This window comes from Catharus ustulatus, chromosome 3, assembly GCF_009819885.2.
Source record: "Catharus ustulatus isolate bCatUst1 chromosome 3, bCatUst1.pri.v2, whole genome shotgun sequence".
In the NCBI taxonomy this organism is placed as follows: domain Eukaryota; kingdom Metazoa; phylum Chordata; class Aves; order Passeriformes; family Turdidae; genus Catharus; species Catharus ustulatus.
In genome coordinates, this window is record NC_046223.1 from 99,538,116 (window position 1) to 99,558,946 (window position 20,831).

The window sequence follows — 20,831 nt, forward strand, 5'->3', positions numbered from 1 at the left end:
TTTTTGTTTTTTTGTCCATACATAAGCCGCACCTGATTATAAGCCGCACGTTACAATACAGAGTGTGATAAAAGGTATCTGTTCTATCACCATCTCTTGAGGGTGGGGACAGTGATCCTTACCTCAATGGCAGATAATCTGCTAATGGGCCATCCATTGAAACCAGGTTGGGCATTGTTCTTTATCTTTTCACAACCCATCCTTCCTCCAGGGAGTCATTGTCTGCTAATGGCCCATTGAGTCCCACTGTGTGACTGATAAAATTACTTCATCCGATTGGAAGTTACTCCAGCCAGGGGGAAGAGCCCAACATTTCTTACCAAGATAAAAACAGAGGCTTTGGGACACTAAGGTAGCCCCTTTCTCCACTGGACTCCAGTGGAAAACCGGATTTCTCCACATCACCACTGGACCTCCAGAGGGAAACTGCACCTTGTACAGGAGCACTGCTTCAACTGAATCCCATCTGTCACTGCAGGAGGATGCAGCCACCATGGAACAGGACTGCTGCCAACACCCTGCCTGAAAGGGTGTCAGGTTGTACTCTGACTTTGTCAGGGTTTGGAGTTTGTTTTTTTGTAGTGCTGTATTTCTATTTTGATTTCCCTAGAAAATAACTGTTATTCCTAATTCCCATATTTTTGCCTGAAAGCCCCTTGATTTCCAAATTATAGTAATTTGGAGAGAGGGGGTTTACATTCTCCATTTCAAAGAGAAGTTCCTGCCTTTCTCAGCAGACACCTGTCCTCCAAACTAGAACAGCAACTTTTTGTTCTTTGTCCATATATAAGCCGCACCTGATTATAAGCCGCACTTTGGGTTCGGACCAAAATTTTAGTCAGAATGGTGTGGCTTATAATCGTGAAATTACTGTACTTTTGAATTTAATCAATGCACAGCATTTAATCAGCATCAAACCTCTTTAATGATAATTAAGATGAAGAATAAAGATGAGGTAGCAGTATTTATTGTAACACATGCCTCATTTTCTTTTACAGCCTGCTATGTCTCTGCTATCAGTACTTTGTGCTTATTTTCTTTTTAGTTTTTTTCTGGACATGTTCAATACACTTCTTCTAAAATATTATTTCAAGTAAAACTTCAAGGGGCAAACTGGATTCTGAAAATGTTGTGCTTATTGTTTCGGTGAAAAAGGCTATATGCTCCATGGTAGCCCAAAGCTCTTTTTGAAGTATTTTGGTTTTAGTATTGCGACATTTTACACATAGTGACTGATAATTTTAGAGCAGTCTTTCATAAGCACCTTTGTATATGAGGATGTTGCCAGTGGGAGAAAGTTCCACACAGTGGGGAAGATTTTACTTAATGTTTTTGACATGTAGAGAGAATGTGATTTCATGAAAACATCAATAGATATCTTGTCTTCAGGTTTAAAATGAACCCTAGAAAAACAGGACTGGCTTTTTGTCTCCAAATTCTTTTTCCAGACACTGTATTTCTAATATATTTTGAAACTGTATTGTAAATTCTGTATTGTAGTGACACACCATCTCCAATTTGATTTTGTAATCGTCATTGATTTTAAATTATAGATCATTGACTAAACCCAAAGTCTTTCATCACAGACATACAAGCATAGCCACGATGGCAGCAGCAGGTGCCCAGTTTATTGGTTTGGTATGTAGCATAATGCACTTCTAGAGAAAGTTCTCTGATTGTCCCCAATGCTGTGCTTGTTTCAGTTCACAGAGTGTTTGGTATTGACCACATAAGGATCCTTCTCTCATTTACTTATGTGGACAGCCTTGATTGTTTTCCAACTCTGCAAGCAGGATATAATTGCTTTGTGCTCTTAAACTATAAAATCTATTGACTAACACACATGAAGTGGCTGGGGATATTGCAATATTCATCACCCCTGTGGAATGAGCAATGGGTATTTGCTGACCTGGCAGTCAACAGTCCTGGGGGAAAGGTTCAGCCTCCACTGCTCCTTGGAAGGGAATTGTCTTCTGTGCTGCCAAGTTACAATCCTCTGTTTACCCGGTTTTCTTCCTTGAGGTTTTATACCTTTTCATATCACTGCTTTTCGTTTTTAAGCCTTGAGCTATTATATAGTGCTATTTCAATAATTTTAGCTTTGTCTAGAATTTAGTGGTTTTTGCACGAATACTAGTCTATGTGTTCTCAGAAGTCTTAGACAATGTTGCACAACTGGGCTATTGTGTCTTTATGCAGCGGATCAAAGGTACATGAACATACAGGAAAATGGTAATACCTATCTACCTGCCCGCAAATATTCATCATGTGCTCTTCCATGAGGATCTCATCTTTCACACAAATGTTTTCTGGTTCAGTATGATTTGCTTGCTTGCCCTATATTTTTCTGTTTTCACCTCTTACAGAAATTCTTTCCAAATTTATCTCTTACATTTTCACGTCTTTCTTTACTGTGCTTTTTCCTGTAGTGCTGTTTCCAACTGAGCTTCCCAAAAGCAGAAGCTGCTTTGACAAATAACACAGGGAAAACACAGGAAAGCAGCACTACTGCTGCCCACATGTGCTGTCCTCATCACATCTGTGGCTCACACGTCAGCTGACTGGTTCTTGTTGAAGAGCAAACATGTCTGCCTTGCTGCAGGGAGTGGGAACGTGAATCCTGCTGTGACCCCCACACAGGCAGAGTAATATCTGAGGATTGGCTTACTAGGGTTTGCCTCCTGAAGCAGGCTGAGGATGCACGCTCCCTGTGTTTCTCCTTGTTTGGTTGCTTTCCAGGTTCTACACTGATTCCGGTTTCACGGACTATTGCAATGCTTTTAAGCAAGGTCTGCTTCTGCCTATAGGGGTCTTGATTCAGGATCTCTTCTGTTCTACCTCTTCACACATGTCTTTTGTATCCTGGGTTTCAGCTGGGATAGGATTAATTTTCTTTTTAATAGCTGGTACAGTGCTATGTTTTCAATTGAGTATGGGAATGATATTGATAACACACTGTTAATTTAGTTGTAACTAAATAGTGCTTTCACTAAATCAAGAACTTTTCACTGTCCTGTGCTCATCCTGCAAACAAGTGCACAAGAAGCTGGGAGCAAGCATGGCCAGGAGAGGTGACCCAAACTGGCCAAAAGTACATTCCACAGCAAAGAAATACTTCCTACCATAGAACATCATCCTTGGAATATACACTGCAGGGAATTGTTTGGGAGCTGCCAGTTGCTGCTTAGGGATGGGCTGGGCATCTGTCAGCAGGGCATGAGGAATTGCACTGTGCATCAGTTGTTTGTTTTGGGTTTTATCCACACTGCCTCCTTTCCACTACTATTATTATAGTATACTTCAGTTATTAAGCTGTTCTTATCTCAAACCATGAGGGTTTTTTTTTTTGTTTTTTTTATTTTTTCAAGTCTTCTCCCCATCTCTAGAGGCTGGCATGGAGAAGAAGAATGGGGTTGGAAAGAAGGGTTGAGCAAGCGGCTGATTGGTAAATAGTTGCCAGCTGAGGTTGAACCATGGCAACTTGCTGGTACAAACATGCTTAAAATTTCTCCACTCAGTTCTGAGTCAGTCAGCCACAGAGGACAAGACATGCATCCTTTGAATTCATCCTTTTCTGCTTTGCCACAACTGGAATTTCAAACTCACCCTCTTCCTTCTATCTCCAATTCAAGAATGCTTCCACATTTTTAAAACAGCCCAATGGCCCTAACATAAGCACTGAATTAAAAATTGTTCACATTTTTCATTATTGGTGTATGTATTACTAACATCTCAAATATCAGTTTAGTGTTTAGTATGTAAATGCCCAAGCTAAGGTTCAGCACCTCTACCAATGTATGTACCCAGAATAGCCTACCTCAGATGGCTTTGTGACAATTTTTAACTGCTTTAATTCCATTAAATTTCTCTTTTAATTCTCTAAATTTCTCCATTGCAACTTGTATCATGATTTTAAAATAAATGGTGAAATATTTCCTGAGTGTTGACTAATGAACTATAATCTTTCATCTGCCAAAAGAGTTATGAACAACTTCTTTTTTAAAAAATGCTATTTTGTAACACAGGTACATTTGCAGCAGCAACAGCTAAATTGCAGAAATCAGGAATACTCTATACAGTCTTTTATTTCTTTTTTACTTCTATTTTCATTTCTCCTAATACTGTCTTCATTAACATTGAAGGCATTCTTCTGGCATTCTTCTAAGCCTCAAGCTGTGACATTAAAGGTCATGTATAAGGCTGGTAGACCTTCTTTAATACTATCAGTCTTTTCAGGATAAGAGCCTTCTTTTCATTAATTAATGCATTTCATGAGATAAACCTCCTCAAATTCCAACCAAAAAAAAAAAAAAAAAAAAAAAGAAGTTAAAATTTAAACGTTAGAGAATATACTTTTAAAATGTCATTGTTTGTGACTATGGAGAGTTGTTTGAAATTCAGTGACATTATTCTCATTAACTCTGTAAGCTAGGAAGAAATTGTAGCTTGAAATGATGTTGCTATTAGGGACAAAATGAACTCAAACTTCATGTTAAAGAATTGTATTAAATTCTAGTCACTACCTCTTTAATTACAGCAGTCTCTGTAAATTTTTTCAGGAGGAAAGGAATTGCTAAATAGTTTCAGAAACTCCTGTTTCCCTTTTGTGGAAGAATAATGAAAAGTGTGAATCACATTTTCCACATAATTTAGTGAAATCCTTCGTTAGTGAGAATTGACATTAATATTCCATACTAAACAAGTTCTTTATGCTTGGAAAGTAGCTCCTTTAATTTGTTTAAAATTGATAGGAATCTATTACCTTTTTTTGATGAATATTGATTGCTGTGCCATTGGTATTTTCACAACCAAATCAGTTTCAAATAGCATTACAAAGAGTGCATTAAAGCAATTGCTGGAAGAGAATATAGCATTTTTTTTCAGTGCTACTATCAATTAAAATCTAATCCTTCTGTAATCCCACAGCTGAACAAACAGGAATGTTATTTATAGGAGATGCAATAATACAGGTCAGTAAACATTTGTTTTTTTCCACAGACGTTTGTTTCATACTTGATTTTATTTCCGTAAATAACTGCATTACAAATAATTTTCTTCCTATTGTATCTGTTTTTAGGTTAATGGTATAAATGTAGAAAGTGCTACTCATGAAGAAGTGGTAAGTCATTCCACTTTGATTTTTTATTGGTGTACATAATATCTTATATCCAAACTGTTCTGTCTCTTGCCTTGTTTCAAATGAATTTACTCTTTTTTGCTATAAAGACAGTGCTATCATCAGGTTTGTCAGATGTTTGATTATAAGACATTTCCAGTTATTTAATTCTATTTTGAAATAAAATTTACCACAATGTTTGGTCTAACCTGTAACAATAATCCATGGAATAGTGGTCAGGTTTTACTGATTTGCTTCATTTATTAGATTGACTACGTGAGGACAAAGCCAGTTCACATTCACTCGATGTGCAGTGCTTTTCTGGCCTGCAGTGCATGGCCATATAGATAAAAATTATTGCCCCCTGTTGCCAGTTTATTGGCAGTTATCAGCTGATTCACTGAAAACAGTATCTCAGAATAGCACTGTAGAAACCATAAATGACATGGGCTTTCACAGTCTTATCAGCAAGGCAGAAATTACATGGGCAAAGGAACTAAACTTGCTTTTATTACTTGAAGGTGTTCTCTCTAGGTCAAGATAAAGTGCAGCTGCATGATCTTGCTGTCCTTTTCTTGTTGTTGATTAATACCATCAAGCTGACTGTCTTACAGACAGTCTCAGCAAAGCATAGTTAGATCTATTGTGTATTGGTGAGCTGCCCTCCTGCAGCTTGTATTGTTATTGCACAGAAAAAAAAAATTAAACTTCCAGAAAGTTACTCTTCACAAAATGGCAAATTACTTCCCTTAAGGATTGTTTGTGAAAACCAAGAAGTGCTCCAGAACTGTCAGTGTAACACAACAGAGACATGGAATGAAAGAGAAATGCATAGTGCTGCCCCTTGCCCTGTATACGTGGGAATTCTGTAGAAGCATTAAGCAAAACTGCTACTACCACAGCCTGCTACTATGCATCAGGGTTAGACGAATGTGTCAGGCAGTAGAGGAAAGAGCTGGTTCTATGAGATAAGGTGGACTGTTACCAATATTCCTGAGAAAATAGAAGATTTATTATTTCTTCTTTTATCTAAATTATGTCTTTGCATTTTTATCAAATAATGGCTGAGTAAAGTCCTCTTTATTTGAATATGGTGTATTTTCAGTTTGAAGAAAATTCTTTGGAAAAGAAGGTCTGGGAACCAGAAACACTACTGAAGAAGATGTATAACATATTAAGCATGTTACAATATATTAAGCTAGAAATATAGTAATATAGTGGTTATGGGGAATTGTCCAGAAAGCAGGAGATTAAGGATGGAGAACTAATCTAACTTTTAGAAAATCATAACTACATCTTCTGTCTCTGTAAAAAATGCCCTATTTTATAAATGTCACTCAGGTTAAATGAGAGGTCCTCCAGCATTTCTGTTGGAAGGACACTCATCAATGAGGCTTGGGTATCCTTAATGCACTCTGGGTTCAAGTTTACACAACCTTGTTAACATAATGCATGTACTTAATGGAAGCCTGTCAAAGGTTATTGAGTAATTCTTTTGGCATCTGGCACCATGGTCTCTTACATATTCAGCCATCTGCCTCAGAGTGGGACTCTTGAAACACCATGCTGCAATAAATACAGTTTGAAGGCATTTCTTGCTGCTTACATTCTGGGTGCTCAAGGCCTCTTTTACAAACACCTGACTCAAGGTTACAAATTGTACTGTGTGATCCAAGGGACTGTGTGCTGGGTCTAGGCTGAGACTACATTACCTTTCTTTGTAGCAGCCAGTATGGTGATGTATTTTTGTTCCTGACTGAAACAGCTTTAGTAACACACTGGTGTGTCTGTTAGTGCTGAGCAATGCTTGTAGGCCACCAACACTTCTCCTTTCCTCAGTTTTTCCCCTCTCAATGAGTAGGCTGAGGGTGGCCCAGAAGCTAGAAGGAGATACAGCCAGGAAAGCCTGTCTGAACTGACTAAAGAAATATTCCATACCATATAACGTCATGGTCAGCAGTAAAAGTTGTGGGAAGTGTTTTCTGGAGGAGGCAGCCATTGCTCAGAGACTGGATGGGCATCAGAAGGTTGTGACTGATTTCCTTTGCATAATTTATTTTGTTTTTTACCTTTGTCTTTATTTAAGTTACTAAATTGTCTTTATCAGGAAACTATCATGAAGGTTTTCTTCCTTGTTGTTCCTGTTCTCTCCCATCCTGCCAATGGGGGAAAATAGGAGTCAACCCACCATGGACTGCTAAAAGTGATGCAGCTGGCAAAGGTAGACATTCTGAATTACTCCTCTAGTCCAGCTGTAGTAATAAGCCATTAAGGAGCAGAAGCAAATATATTTCTTACTGTTATTTGGTGTTGAATTGATGGATTTATTCTCTTTGTTTGTGGTCTGATTATTTTATTTTTTAAATTGTAACTCTAACAAATGTTTTCAAAAATCTTTCAGTTTTTTATTTTGTTTGTTTCACAATGGCATTCCTTACTGTTAAGACTTTTTCCCTAGTTTGCTCTTATTTTCTCCTTTTTTAGAATGGCTGCTGATTCACCCTTGCAGGATGTGAGGAAGTGCATTCAGTCGGCACAAACTCAGAAAACCTTTATTTCACAAACCTGAAGCTGAAGCGTAATTATATGGCTCACAGGTGTTAAAGACTTAAAACTCATTGGGGTTAATACATGGAAAAGAAGGCTACAAAATCTGAGAACTTTAGGAAAGGAGGCCAGTTTGTTCTGTCTGCTACCTACCATCTTCCCTTCTGAGGGCAACTTATGTAGTTAGCTGGTCCTGATTGTACCAAATAAGTAGTTTTGTTTCTTGACCCTTGAACTTCAGCAGTAGTAAAAGGTGATTACTTCTTGGCAAACCAAACAATTAGCTGCTCTGTCAGCAACAATTTAACAACAAACTGAGTCTCCTGTTTTTTGCTTCTGATACTAGAATTTGTTTTTCTCCAAAATTATTCAAGCTGCTACTATCGTTCTGGCCAAGGGTATATATAGAATAAATAATTCAGAATCAGCGCCAAGAAAAATTCTGCTTTTGTAGTAGGTAACACAATAGTGTGGAAAATTGAAAATAATTCCATTCCCTTGAAACATAAGTTTATTTTTAGAAATATTCTACTGGTGTGGAGAAACTGTGAATGCAGAAAATGTTAATTCAGCAATTAATATAGTTTCTCTATTGTGTGTCAGAGAGGCAATTTATTTTTCTTTCCCTGATGGCTAATCAGGTTGTCACTGTTCATAGCATGAAAGGAGCAGTCAGATCTCCTGAGTGGAGAGAAAGAGGGAAGCAAAGATAAAGAGTATTTTGGTTGAAGCTCACACAGGTGTACCACTTCTGGTTGGGATTTCAGTTTTCAAGATATTCACAATAAACTGTGAAAGAAAATGAAACCCGACATGGCAGTTTTCTGATTCAACAGAATTTCTTAGATTCATAGAATCACAGAATCATAAAATGGCTTGTTTGGAAGGCACCTTGAAGATCATCTACTTCCAACACCCTGCCATGGGCAGGGACACCTTCCAGTAGACCAGGTTGCTCAGCCTGGCCTTGAACCCTTTGGGGATGGGACATCCTCAGTTTCTCTGGCAACCTACTCCAGTGTCTCACCACCTTCACAGTAAAGAATTTCTTCCTAATATCTAATCCAACCTCCCCTTCTTGAGTTTAGAACTGTTCTCCCTTGTCCTATCACTACGTTCTCTTCTAAAAAATCCCTCTTCAACTCTCTTGCAGCCCCCTTTAGGGTCTGGAAGGTTTCCCCTGAATTTTCTCCAGGCTGAACAACCCCAACTCCCACATAGGAGAGGTGCTCCAGCCCTCTGAGCCTCTTCATGGCTCACCTGATAATCACAGGGCTGAACACACTTCTTGGCATTTTGTGGCATGACTCTGAGTACTTTTCTCTCCCTGTTCTTAGTGAAAGAGGAAAATAAGTTCTGGAAAGATTTTTGTGTGTCCCCAAGGTAAGCACTGCCCTCTGTTGAAATGCAATAGAAGTAACTGTTTGTTTCCACCTTAAGCAAATAGTAAATGTGATGAAAAACCATCACTGTTGCCTTTCAAAGGGGAATTGGACAGGGTTCTACATAATCACATGTAGACTGTTTTTTATGAATCCATGATTAGTTCAAATGTAAGATTTTGTGAAATTAATCCTATTTCAAGGATTAATAAACGGATTATTTCCATTAACTAGAAAATATAGGAGAGGGAAGTTAGTTATACAAAAACAGAAAACTAGGTGTTGCATGCTAGTTTTTCTTACTATATCTTATTCATATATTTTATGGTAAATTAGTATGTTTCACATGTTATTAATGTTCCACACAAATGTCAATCTCTTTGCAATTTTGCTCGATGATCCAGGAAGGTACTTTTTATTCACAAATATTCTCACAGAAGAACATTGCTAGATAAAAAATATCCATTAAAACAGAGAATCTATTCAGTGGGAATAATTTTAGATTTTCAGAATTTGAACAGCTTTTAGTCTATAGTAATTTTTTTTTTTAATATTTAGTACTTCAGATGTTTGCTGTAATAATATTTAATGTGTCATTGGCACGTCTGGCTGGCAGTGATGAACTTGTTCTTCATTAGGTTGATTAATTGCCATACAAGGGTTGAACCTGAAAATTGTTTATCTTCATTGAGACAGTGAGATTTTAGTTTCATTTGTTCTTTAATCCATAATCTAGCATTAGCTATTTTGGAATTGAAGTTCTCTGCGTGGTCTTCTAGAATTCAGTTCCAGTGGATCATAGAATATGAATTTTATCCATATAATATCAGATAAAAAGAGATCAAATAGAAAAAGTATCAGAGAATACATAGCTAGAATATGCACATAATACTTAACTACTCAACAAATATATCAAAACTAATAAAATAATAAAAAACATTAAGCTAGAGTGATGGATTCATAAAATAAAATCATAAAATAATAAAAATAATTGTAAAATATGTCAAATGGATGCTTGAGAAGTAGCAAAAATAATTTTTATTTACAAATTTAATGTGTAGTAATATCTTATAGTCATATTAATGAGTAGATTTTATTGATGTATGCTGTTATTAAAATCATTCATCTTCAAACAAATTAAGATATATATTTAACAATGTGAAAATTGCAGTGTTATGTTCTGCTAATGTATAAATATGCAATTCATTAATATTTAAGGCAATAACCTTATGATATTTGCAGAAATTAAAAGTAAGACTTTTATTTTATGTACATGGAAAGTTTGAAAATTTAGGATTACTACTAGAAATAGTCAACAATAGAGACCAAAGTTCAAGGAAATTTTGTTCATCTAGATTGTCCATGTAGTTGCTACACTAACATGTATATATACCCTTACAAAGCTACACATATTTCTACCCAAGACTGACTATTAATTTCAAATTACTCCTTTATTTTCTGCATTTTTTCCTGTGAAAAGCTTTTTGATCAGAACATGCTTTTTCACCCAACAGAAAAGATGTTAAGAAGTAAAAATAAACAGTGTAATTCAAGTATGACAAGAATAAAAAGAGAGCTTGACCACTTAAATGAGTGAAAAATGAGTATTTGAGTATCTTTCTATGCAGACAAACTGTATGTTTCATGTCTTGGAGCTCTATCTTATTGGTGCCAAGATGAAACTTCACAGTACTTTTAGCAGTACTCTGCATGATTTACTTAAATAGTTCATCCTTTGTTCTGCAAAGTTTTGGTTTTCTTAGGACAGAAGAAATATTCCCTTAATATTGGAAGGGTAATTATACTAGATCAAGAAAACCAGTAACTAAGTTTTTCTCACATCATGTGAAGATTGTGTGATTCCTCTGCATGTCATGAAGCCATTTGATTTCTTTCTTCAACAGCATAGCTCTCCCATTTTCTCGGTAATTTCCAGAGTTTGTTTTAGATTGTTTAGATTATGGTAAATGATTTCTGTTTAGAGTTTGAACCAAAACCTTTAGCATCTTTTACTTTTTTCACTCTAGCTAATTTCCAGCACTGACTTACATTGTCATTAGATGTTCAAAAACCAATTTAGAGAGTTTTACATATCAATTTTTCTATGACTAGTTTCTGTATAAGAAACTTTCACTAGCTTTTGATTATACATATCGTCTTCCCAATATAGTGATGTTATCATTTTTTTTAAATGGACAATTTACAGTGTGAAGTAAGGGTATCTTGAGTGGCATAAGGTTTTGGTGTGCTCCAGACTAAGAGAATGTCTCCAGTTACACAAAAATGTGTGAACAGAAAGAGTGTGGGTAGAATCCATCACGCACAAAAATATTATTGACAGGGAGCTTGCTGAAATGATCTTAGATTGACCCCTTGCTTTCTTTATTATTAGGAGATTTATATTTGGGGTAAGCCAAAGTGAACATACAGATTTGGAACCATTTGTAGGTTAATTTTAAGCACAATGCATTTTTGACATGCAGCTGTTCAAGAAAATGCATCATTTCAATTAAATTACAGTAATTTCACAATTATAAGCTGCACCATTTTGACTAAAATTTTGGTCTGAACCCAAAGTGCGGCTTATAATCAGGTGCAGCTTATATATGGACAAAGAACAAAAAGCTGCTGTTTTAGTTTGGAGGACAGGTGTCTGCTGAGAAAGGCAGGAACTTCTCTTTGAAATGGAGAATGTAAACTCCCTCCCTCCAAATTATTATAATTTTGAAATCAAGGGGCTTTCAGGGAAAAAATATGGGAATTAGAAATAACAGTTCTTTTCTAGGGAAATTAAAATAGAAATACCATACTACAAAGAAACAAACTCCAAACCCTGACAAAATCAGAGTACAACCTGACACCCCGTCAGGCAGGGTGTTGGTAGCAGTCCCATTCCATGGTGGCTGCATCCTCCTGCAGTGACAGATGTGATTCAGTTGAAGCAGTGCTCCTGTACAAGGTGCACTTTCCCTCCAGAGGTCCAGTGGTGATGTGGAGAAATCCGGTTTTCCTCTGGAGTCCAGTGGAGAAAGGGGCTGCCTTAGTGTCCCAAAACCTCTGTTTTTATCTTGGTAAGAAATTTTGGGCTCTTCCCCCTGGCTGGAGCAACTTTTAATGGGATGAAGTAATTTTATCAGTCACACAGTGGGACTCAATGGGCCATTAGCAGACAATGACTCCCTGGAGGAAGGATGGGTTGTGAAAAGGTAAAGAACAATTCCCCACCTGGTTTCAATAGATGGCCCATTAGCAGAACATATGCCGTTGAGATAAGGATCACTGCCCCCACCCTCAACAGATGGTGATAGAATAGATACCTTTTATCACACTCTGTATTGTAATGTGCGGCTTATAATCAGGTGCGGCTTATGTATGGACAAAGAATGAAAATTTCCTGGCACCCAGAAGTGCGACTAATACTCAGTGCAGCTTATAATTGTGAAATTACGATGCACCCTTTTGACTAAAATTTTGGCCCGAACCCGGAAGTGCACCTTTTAGTCCGGTGCGCCCTATATATGGACAAAGTTTGGAAATTTGCCAACCTGGAAGTGTGAATCACGAGCCGCGGGGGAGCCGGCAGGGCCGCAGCTGCCAGGTGGAGGCGAGCCTGGGAACCTGCGGGTGCTGGGTGCCGGGGTGCCTGCGGCACCACGGCTGCCGGGTACAGGCGAGCCCGGGGGCCCGTGGCGCCGTGGCTGCCAGGTGCAGGGGAGTGCGCGGTGCTGCAGCTGCCGAGTGGAGGTGGGGCCTCAGCCAGCAACCGCACGGGGGGAGCTGGCGGCGGATCCTCACTGCAAAAAAAAGTGCACCCTATAGTCTGGTGCGCCTTATAGTTGTGAAATTACTGTAGTTTTCATTGCGAATCTCTTTACACATGAAAAATTCATGAAGATTCTGTTTTGTTAGTTTGTTGTAATATATTTATTGGACTACAGATACATCAAAGAAAAGATATGAAATTTTTGAAGATTTTACTTTCTTAACTTTATCTTGGTAGTAGTTCTCAGTGTTCCTATGTCATTCCTCCATCAATTCTAAAAGAATACTGTAGTCATCTGTTATGTGGACAGCAAATACCTGTTAATGCTGAATATATATCTACAGGACAACTGCATGCTTCACACCTGAGGCAGGAACTGGGACAAGTGAACAAACTCTTTTATTAAGCAGCATTTATTAATGAGTTTAGTGTCCTTTCATTAAGACTTATTGTGTACTTCAGAAAATTTGCTTCTGATATGTAGGTGGGCAGAAATAAACATCAATAGCAAGAATGCTAATATGTGACATTTGCAGGACATAGTTTTCTTTTAGCTACCCAATAGAATTTTCCTGAACTACTTTCATAGAGATTTAGTCACAGCAGAACATGACTTATCATGACAGTGAGACAAATTATTAAAAAATGTTTTTCATCTTGCTTGGATGAAAACTATCTAAATTTCATTTCTTTTCTCCAGGTGCTCATTTGCCATAAGTATTCTGTATCCCAGCACTGCATAAAAATAAAGCTACATAAAATCATCAAACTATAGTATAACTTTAAAATTTTGTGGAATCTACAATTCATACTTATTGTTTCCAGATGCTCTCAGAACTGTGATTATTTCCTCACTGAATGCATCTGGCAACATTTCTCACTAAGAAACAAGTTATAGGATACTTTTGGTCTCCAAAGTCTTTCACATGCAAATTATAAAACTCACATACTTTAAAACATGATTATGACATTTAAATTCAAATCCACTTGCACCTTTACTATGCTTTTGTAGGAGACAGCAAAATTTCAGAGAATTATTTTTTTTAAAAAATGAAGTAACATAAGTACCAGTATAAAATGTACACCTCAAAATATTACAGAACTTTTGTAATGTAATTGTGGAAATCCACTTTATTTCAAGCTCTAAATGTGTTAAGAAAGTATTCACAATTAAGTAGTTCATATCTCAGCACTACTATTTTAGCTTCATCATTTTACAGGAACTTCATTCCCTGCGTTAGAGAAGCAGCAAGTGCATTGGCATTATGAGCATTTCCAATGTGCATAATCTTGGAACACAAAAGCAGAATTACTGTAACTAATAGAAGAATTTAGGTACTTCACACAAAGGAGCTGTAGGAAGAATTGAAATCTTTTTTAAGCTATGGACACAAAATGTAGCACTTAGGTAAAGCACAGCAGAGTGTGTCTGCAATTTTGCAAATTATTAAGGACTTAAAATACTTAATTTTTTTTTTAAAAAGGTGTTTCTTTTAGCCTTTTAAATTTCTATTTATTTCATTAATAAATGTTGATTTATGAGAAATTATACCAACCACTTTAATTATATGTAGAGGGGTACTTTCTTCCATCTCCTCCTCCACTTTGCACCTGTACAAAACTGAGTACCATAGAGGTAGGTTAAATATATGAACAAAAATGGAACTTGGAGTAAGAACAAAAGTGTGTAAACTATCTCTGGATAAATCAGTGGGGAGAGTGTGGGGAGTGAGGGGGGTTGTCTTTGAAAGGGCTGGTAGGAAAAGAAAAAGCTACTTTAAAGCTTTGTATTATGTCCCATACAATCAGTATGAAGACCTATCCACTCCTGGTTCCTTTGATCCTTATATCCTGTGCCCAGAGTTGTCTATCTCTTCATTTTTAGTCGCTCTGCTTGGTTTCCACTCTGGCTAGGCTAATTTCTCTGAAGCAGTATCACCTCCATCTCATTTTTCTCTGTTACACCTTCCTTTTCCTATCTAAGCAATGTTTGTGCCTTTCATTACTTTACTCCCTTATATTAGGTTACCTTCAGTATTTTGTCAGAGTATAAAGAACTTTGAAGTGCTATGCACTCTAGCTCAATGTTATCAACACAACAGAACTGAAAGCTAATAAAGAGTTAGTGCACACCCTGGTGATTCCAAATAGATTAATTAAATAAATGTTTGTGAAAGATTAGACTTAGGCTGTTTAAATAAATTAAACTCAGTTATTTTGTATTTTTAAGTTTGTTTTTTTTTTTTTAAATGGAAAGGAAAATATAAGTTATATAGAGGCCTTACAACCGCAAAAAATTAACCCATCAACAAAATTGGTGTATTTCTGATCACAAGAGAGATTAACTCCTTTGAGATCACTGTATAAATTGTACATAAGTATTATTTCTTTTCAAAAAGTTATTGACTTAATGGGATTGTGATCTAAATAAGTGAACATATCTTATAGGTATCACTAATATTTCAGACTAATTTGTTTTGCTGCTGACTTGAGGATGACTAATAGCACCGGCTCTTGTTCCTTATTGTAGAGAGCAGACAAAACACACATAGAGCAGAAGTGTATTCATACACTTCAAATAGCAAATAAGCTAACACATTGCATTAAAAGTATTAAAAGACTGAATTAGGAAATCAAAAGGTGTTTTCGTGGTGTTGTTTTTCTGTTTTGTTTTGGGTTTTTTTTGTCTGATATGATATTAGGCATCAAAAAGTCTGATATAAAAATGTCTAGTAGAAAAAGTATAGCCCTGCATTTAAACAGTTATGACTCTAAATGTAATCAATACTCTGAAGGAAGAGAAACTAAGTCATAAGATTGTAACATGACAGTGCAATTTGAATGATATTCCCCTTATGAAATAGCATGATATTTTCTCAGTACAGGAAATTTTTAGTATTGAATAAAATATTATACTGCATGGTGATCTGTGCTGAATAAATATTAGCCTATAATATAGCAAAATTACAAGGAATCATGCACTATGGTCCTGAGACAGTATGCAGAAGTTTCAGGTATGGGACTTTGCCTTATAAAGATCTCTCTCTGATGTGTGCTGAATACCGCAGATGACCTGCTGGTTTATGGTGATAGTAGCACTTTCATGTCTGCAGAATTGGGGGAAACAAAAGCATTAAGGACTTACATGGAGGGGTACTACAACTATGAAATAGTGCTGAACTTTATCCATAAGTATTCCTATTATGCTTTTATGTTCATCTATATGATGGAAGGAGTTTAATAAAGGAGAAATCTCTTTGTGTTCTAGGTGCCCCAGTTCTTTAAGTCTGAAAGGATGAACATATGATTCTAAATAAATTCTACAGCTGATTCAAACTGCAATGAGCTGATCACTCCATGGGTCTTCTAGCTTGTACTTCAGTAGTTAATGTGTAGTTAATGTGTGATCAACAAAAGCTCCTCTTGGTACTTCCTATTGTTAATCCTATATTAACTCTAGATTAGGCTAAAAGACATAGTCCAAAGGGATCATTTTGGAAAAGATTGTTGTGAGAAAAGGAAGAAATGTCCAAATTGTTAAAAATTTCTAAATCAGACAATGCAGCCTGTGACCTGCTGGGTTTAAAAACTTCAAAAACTTCTAGTTTTGTTTTTACATTTGGTAGCACAAGACAGCCTTCATTAAATATTGCCCATCCGTCAGCTGAAGTTTCCTTCATCATTATTTTATACCCTTGCCATTAAATTATGGCAGGGGTTTTTGGCTGATACCTCTCTCCTCAGAAACTTCAGGTCAGATAAAATCTTTTTCTAAGGCTGTGCAGGTATGTTACAGATACAAGCAAACACAAAGAAAACAAGAAAGTAATGGCTACATGAAAACCTGCATTTAGCTCATTTTAGCTCAATCTGTACTCCTTCAAGTTTGTATAAACTCAGACACTTATTTATCATCTAAAAAGATTTCTAGATATAGCTGAAGATTATGAACCTGCGGGCTTAGGCTGTCCCAGTATCTTTGCTTGAAAAGCACTGCATTTACAACAGAAATGTTTGCAATTTTATGGATACTGATTCCATTTTACCATATGGGTATCCAATCACATGTAGTCAGATATGTATCTGTCTGTTGGGAGTTTTTGATACCTGAGGCAATTCTTCTTTTTTACAAGTAATGCATAATAGTAGATTAGCAATAAAACATACGACTTGTTCTTTAATTTTGAGTTCTGTGGCTTTGAACTCATTTTATTTATAGCACACTGATCACGATTGAGGCTGACCTGCATTTCTAGAGAGAGGTCCCCAAAATGCTCTGATACTCTTGGGACTTTTGAAAATGGCAAAGTCACTTTCCCAGGAATGGGTCTTCATGTTTCAGGTAATAGTTACCCTTAAGCAAATTTATTTAAACTTTAATTGCTTCAGGGAACAGCTGAGTTGGCTCAAAATTTATTTTCCAATGCACAGTATGTAATAGCATTTTTCATGTTCTGGACAGTTTTGTAAGCATTGTTTACACAATGCTAATTACACACTAGAGTGTGTAATTAAATAGAAAAATAATGTACATAATAATGAAAAAAAATTAAATTATTTCTTTTTTTGTTCATAATGCCTCATATTTATATCATAAAGCAGTATTATTTGTTTAAATTGATACTGAAGCTATCTGTAAAAACATCTCTTACTGTAATTATAGGCAGAAATTAGAGAAAAGTGAGAATTGAGTAAATTAAGAGAAGGTGCAGTTAAGTTTAAATCTATGAAAATTTCCAAAGGCTCCATTGACTGTCATTTTTCCTAGCATATTTGTATAAATTGCTCAGACACAAAAGCTTGCTTTGTATCAGCCAACTAAGCATTTAGAAAGACATTACAGTAATTTCACGACCATAAGGTGCACCGGACTATAAGGTGCAACCCCGGGAGTCGGCAAAATTTGCAACTTTGTAGATCAGATGAGGTGCACCGGACTATAAGGCGCACTTTTTTTTGCAGCGAGGCTCCGCCCCCGGCTTCCCCTGCGCAGTTGCTGGCCGAGGCCCCACCTCAACCCGGCAGCCGCGGGCCCCCTGGCCTGCATTCACCCAGCTGCCGGGCCACTGCCGGCTCCTCCCACGGCTCACAGCTCACACTTCTGGTTTGGCAAATTTCGCAACTTTGTACATCAGATAAGGCGCACCGGACTATAAGGCGCACTTCCGGGTTCGAGGGAAAATTTTAGTCAAAAGGATGCGCCTTGTAGTCATGAAATTACTGTATTGCTCTTTGAATAGTGCAATGCTAAGGAAGAGAAGAATCAAAAGGTTTTTTTTTTTAAACCACTCCATATTTCACCACTGGAAAAGAGAAAATATCAAGAAATCATTGTTTCTTAAACTAACTCAATTCTGCCTCATGATCTTCCACTATGAATTGCTATATAATTTTTAAATTTATTTTTAAAGCCATTTTGTGTGCACTATCATTTAGAAGTCTACTTGTACTGTGAGGTGTCTGTTTATCCCACGTCTTCCTTGCCTACTCATAGATATATAAGCACAATACCAGATTTTTAGCCCTGTCCCTATGTTTTGAGCTGAAACTACAAAGTTTCCTTAAATGCCTCCAAGTATACTTTTGCCTAGTAAACTTTTTAAGTGTTAAATACTCTTGTTCTGTCTGAAGACTGAAGAATTTTTAAAACTTTTAGTTATCTAAATTTCATTTGGGGTTTTTTTAAAATTTTTTTTTACTATTATGTATTATGGTCTAATTCTTCATATATTTTACTACATCTCAGTTGTTTTCCTGCTCTGTTGCAGGCTTGTACATAACCTTCCACCCAGATACTTGTCAAGTCCAAGGCTTGCACTTCATGTGAATTTCAAGTGTTTTATTTGTGAAATTCTTGTAGCTCAAGCTGAGGCATTCATCGGGTGATTCACATCCTTCTACTTCGGAATTTTTGCTTCAGACTTTTAGTCTGAGTTAGGTCTTAAATATTCTTCAATATATGCAAGATAAGATTAATTTCATCTAACTTCATATGTTTAAAGTGTAAGGTCATCATCCAGATTCTCTGTATTTAGCGATACATATCTGTGGATGAGGATTTCTTTGTATCCTCAAAGATCTTTCCTGATTTCTAGAAAAGATATTATCAAATACTTTAGAGTTGAATCTTTTAAATGCCCACAGTGAAATGATTTGACTTCTGTACTCAGATTAGATATTGGTTAAAGGGGCATATGGGTGAATTCATTCATCAAAAACATTCTCCTTTTCAATTTTAATAGCTGTTCTTGATAAGACAGAACCTTTTTCAAACAGCCAAAACTTTGTCTAAATCTCTGAGCAGTGTGAATATTGTTTTTCACGTATGTTTGAAGATTTAGAACAAATCACAGTAAACACAAGGAACCAGAATTTAAAAAGAATGCACAGTAGCTATGCTTTGTGCCATTTGCTTGTCTGCATAGAGGCATTTAGAATTTCCCTAAACTGGGTGTTGACAGTAAAAATGAGATGACAAAGGTCATTAGGTTTTCCTAAAATACAAGTAATATTTTTCTCTGCAAACTCTCTACTATGGTTAGCTGAGATATAGAATCTCCTATTTAAATTTTTAACATTGTCTCTGTTCTGTTCTTGAGAACTGCATGTGAGAAAGAGAAGTGCAATAAACTCTGGATTGATAAATGTTCTTAGAGATAAGCAAAACCTGCATGAAACCAAAACCTGGAGCCAGAATGAAAAGCAAGTATTTCAGCTGAAGCCCTTTTTCATATGAACATGCATATAAACACGAGTAAGTGCATAAACACATGCACATACAGAGTTAGCTTCTGCAATTCTCATTTTATATTATTACAACAATAGTCTAACAATGAATGCTACTCCAAAGATATTGGATTTGTCTTTTTTGGACCTAATGGACTGTAGCAAAAGCTTCAGCATCCCAGAGCAGTGCATTATTTAGCGACCTTCTGACTGTTAAGACCTTCTTGTGATCACTGAAATTGATTTTGTTTTGTTAGTATGTGTGTGGTTCAACACTTTGACCTCTTCAGGAACTACCAGAAGAATACTAAGCAGCTTCAGGAGGGTATGATACGGTGTGAATATCTTTCAAGGTATTGCTAATGCTTGGAAATTTTAAACCAATCCATTAATATTAGAGTTATTTCCTTTTCAAAACATAATTTGAAATAAAAAATGAAATCTCATAGTCTGCAACAGTTCCAACAGGTTTTGGATTTATCTTAGTAAAATTTGACTGGTGTCTTCCAAAAGCACATTAGACAATATGTCTGTCGTGCTGTCTCCTCACATCACCTGACAAATATAAATGTTTGTGTACAAACATTCTTTGCTTAATTAAGAGAAAACATAGTTGTTCTTCTGTGTTTGCAAAAGGCTAATTTCTGTTAAGAAATTAAAATTATTTCTCTTTATTGCAAAGTACCTCACTTTTTTGCTTATTTAAAATGGCAATTGTGAATAAGAAAGTGAGTTCTCAGTGTTAATTTTATTTGGTTTATATTTCTTCCCATTAGATATATCAGGACAATATCATGACTACATTTTGAATTTGTTGGCTTTGAAATTTTCTATTTATTTTTACAAAACACTGTTATACTGATTAAGAACTAAAGTTGACATTTTTAACAGATTTTAGATGCAATGAAAAGTGAAATGGTACTACAAGTACAGCAGCACTCAGTAACAGGATCTTGTATTTTTTTCCAGCTGTGACTTCTCCTTGCCCTGATACTTTCTGACATTTTTAATTTGGAAGGGAATATATAGGGGGTCCTATCTTTTTAATAGTAGAGTAATAGAGTAGTAGAGACTAATAAAGCTACCAATCATCTTCAGTGTTAATTGAGTAACAAATAATGTCTAAACTAGGAAAACAGGAAATTTTCTGCAGGAAATTGTGGGCAGAGGATTTCAGGAGATAAAGTTTTCTTGCACCTTAGAATTTCAGACACATTGGTCTGCTTTGCAGCCTGTCATGGTCTGTTCAACGTGAGCGAGGGCCGTGATGGTTCGTTTGACCCCAGGGTGCAAAAGA

At 36.4% G+C, this 20,831-nt stretch overlaps 1 protein-coding gene across 4 annotated transcripts in view; it reads left to right on the top strand.

The window, feature by feature from the left end:
• The window catches only part of SNTG2 (syntrophin gamma 2), a 218,087-nt gene that overhangs the window by 105,434 nt on the left and 91,822 nt on the right, over positions 1-20,831 (top strand). For 3 of the 4 annotated variants that reach the window (XM_033056798.1, XM_033056799.1, XM_033056801.2), the window contains 2 exons: positions 4,927-4,970; positions 5,078-5,119. In XM_033056798.1, the coding sequence (XP_032912689.1) occupies positions 4,927-4,970; positions 5,078-5,119 (86 nt within the window). The remainder of the gene's footprint in view (positions 1-4,926; positions 4,971-5,077; positions 5,120-20,831) is intronic. The other variant, XM_033056800.1, reaches the window with a different exon arrangement.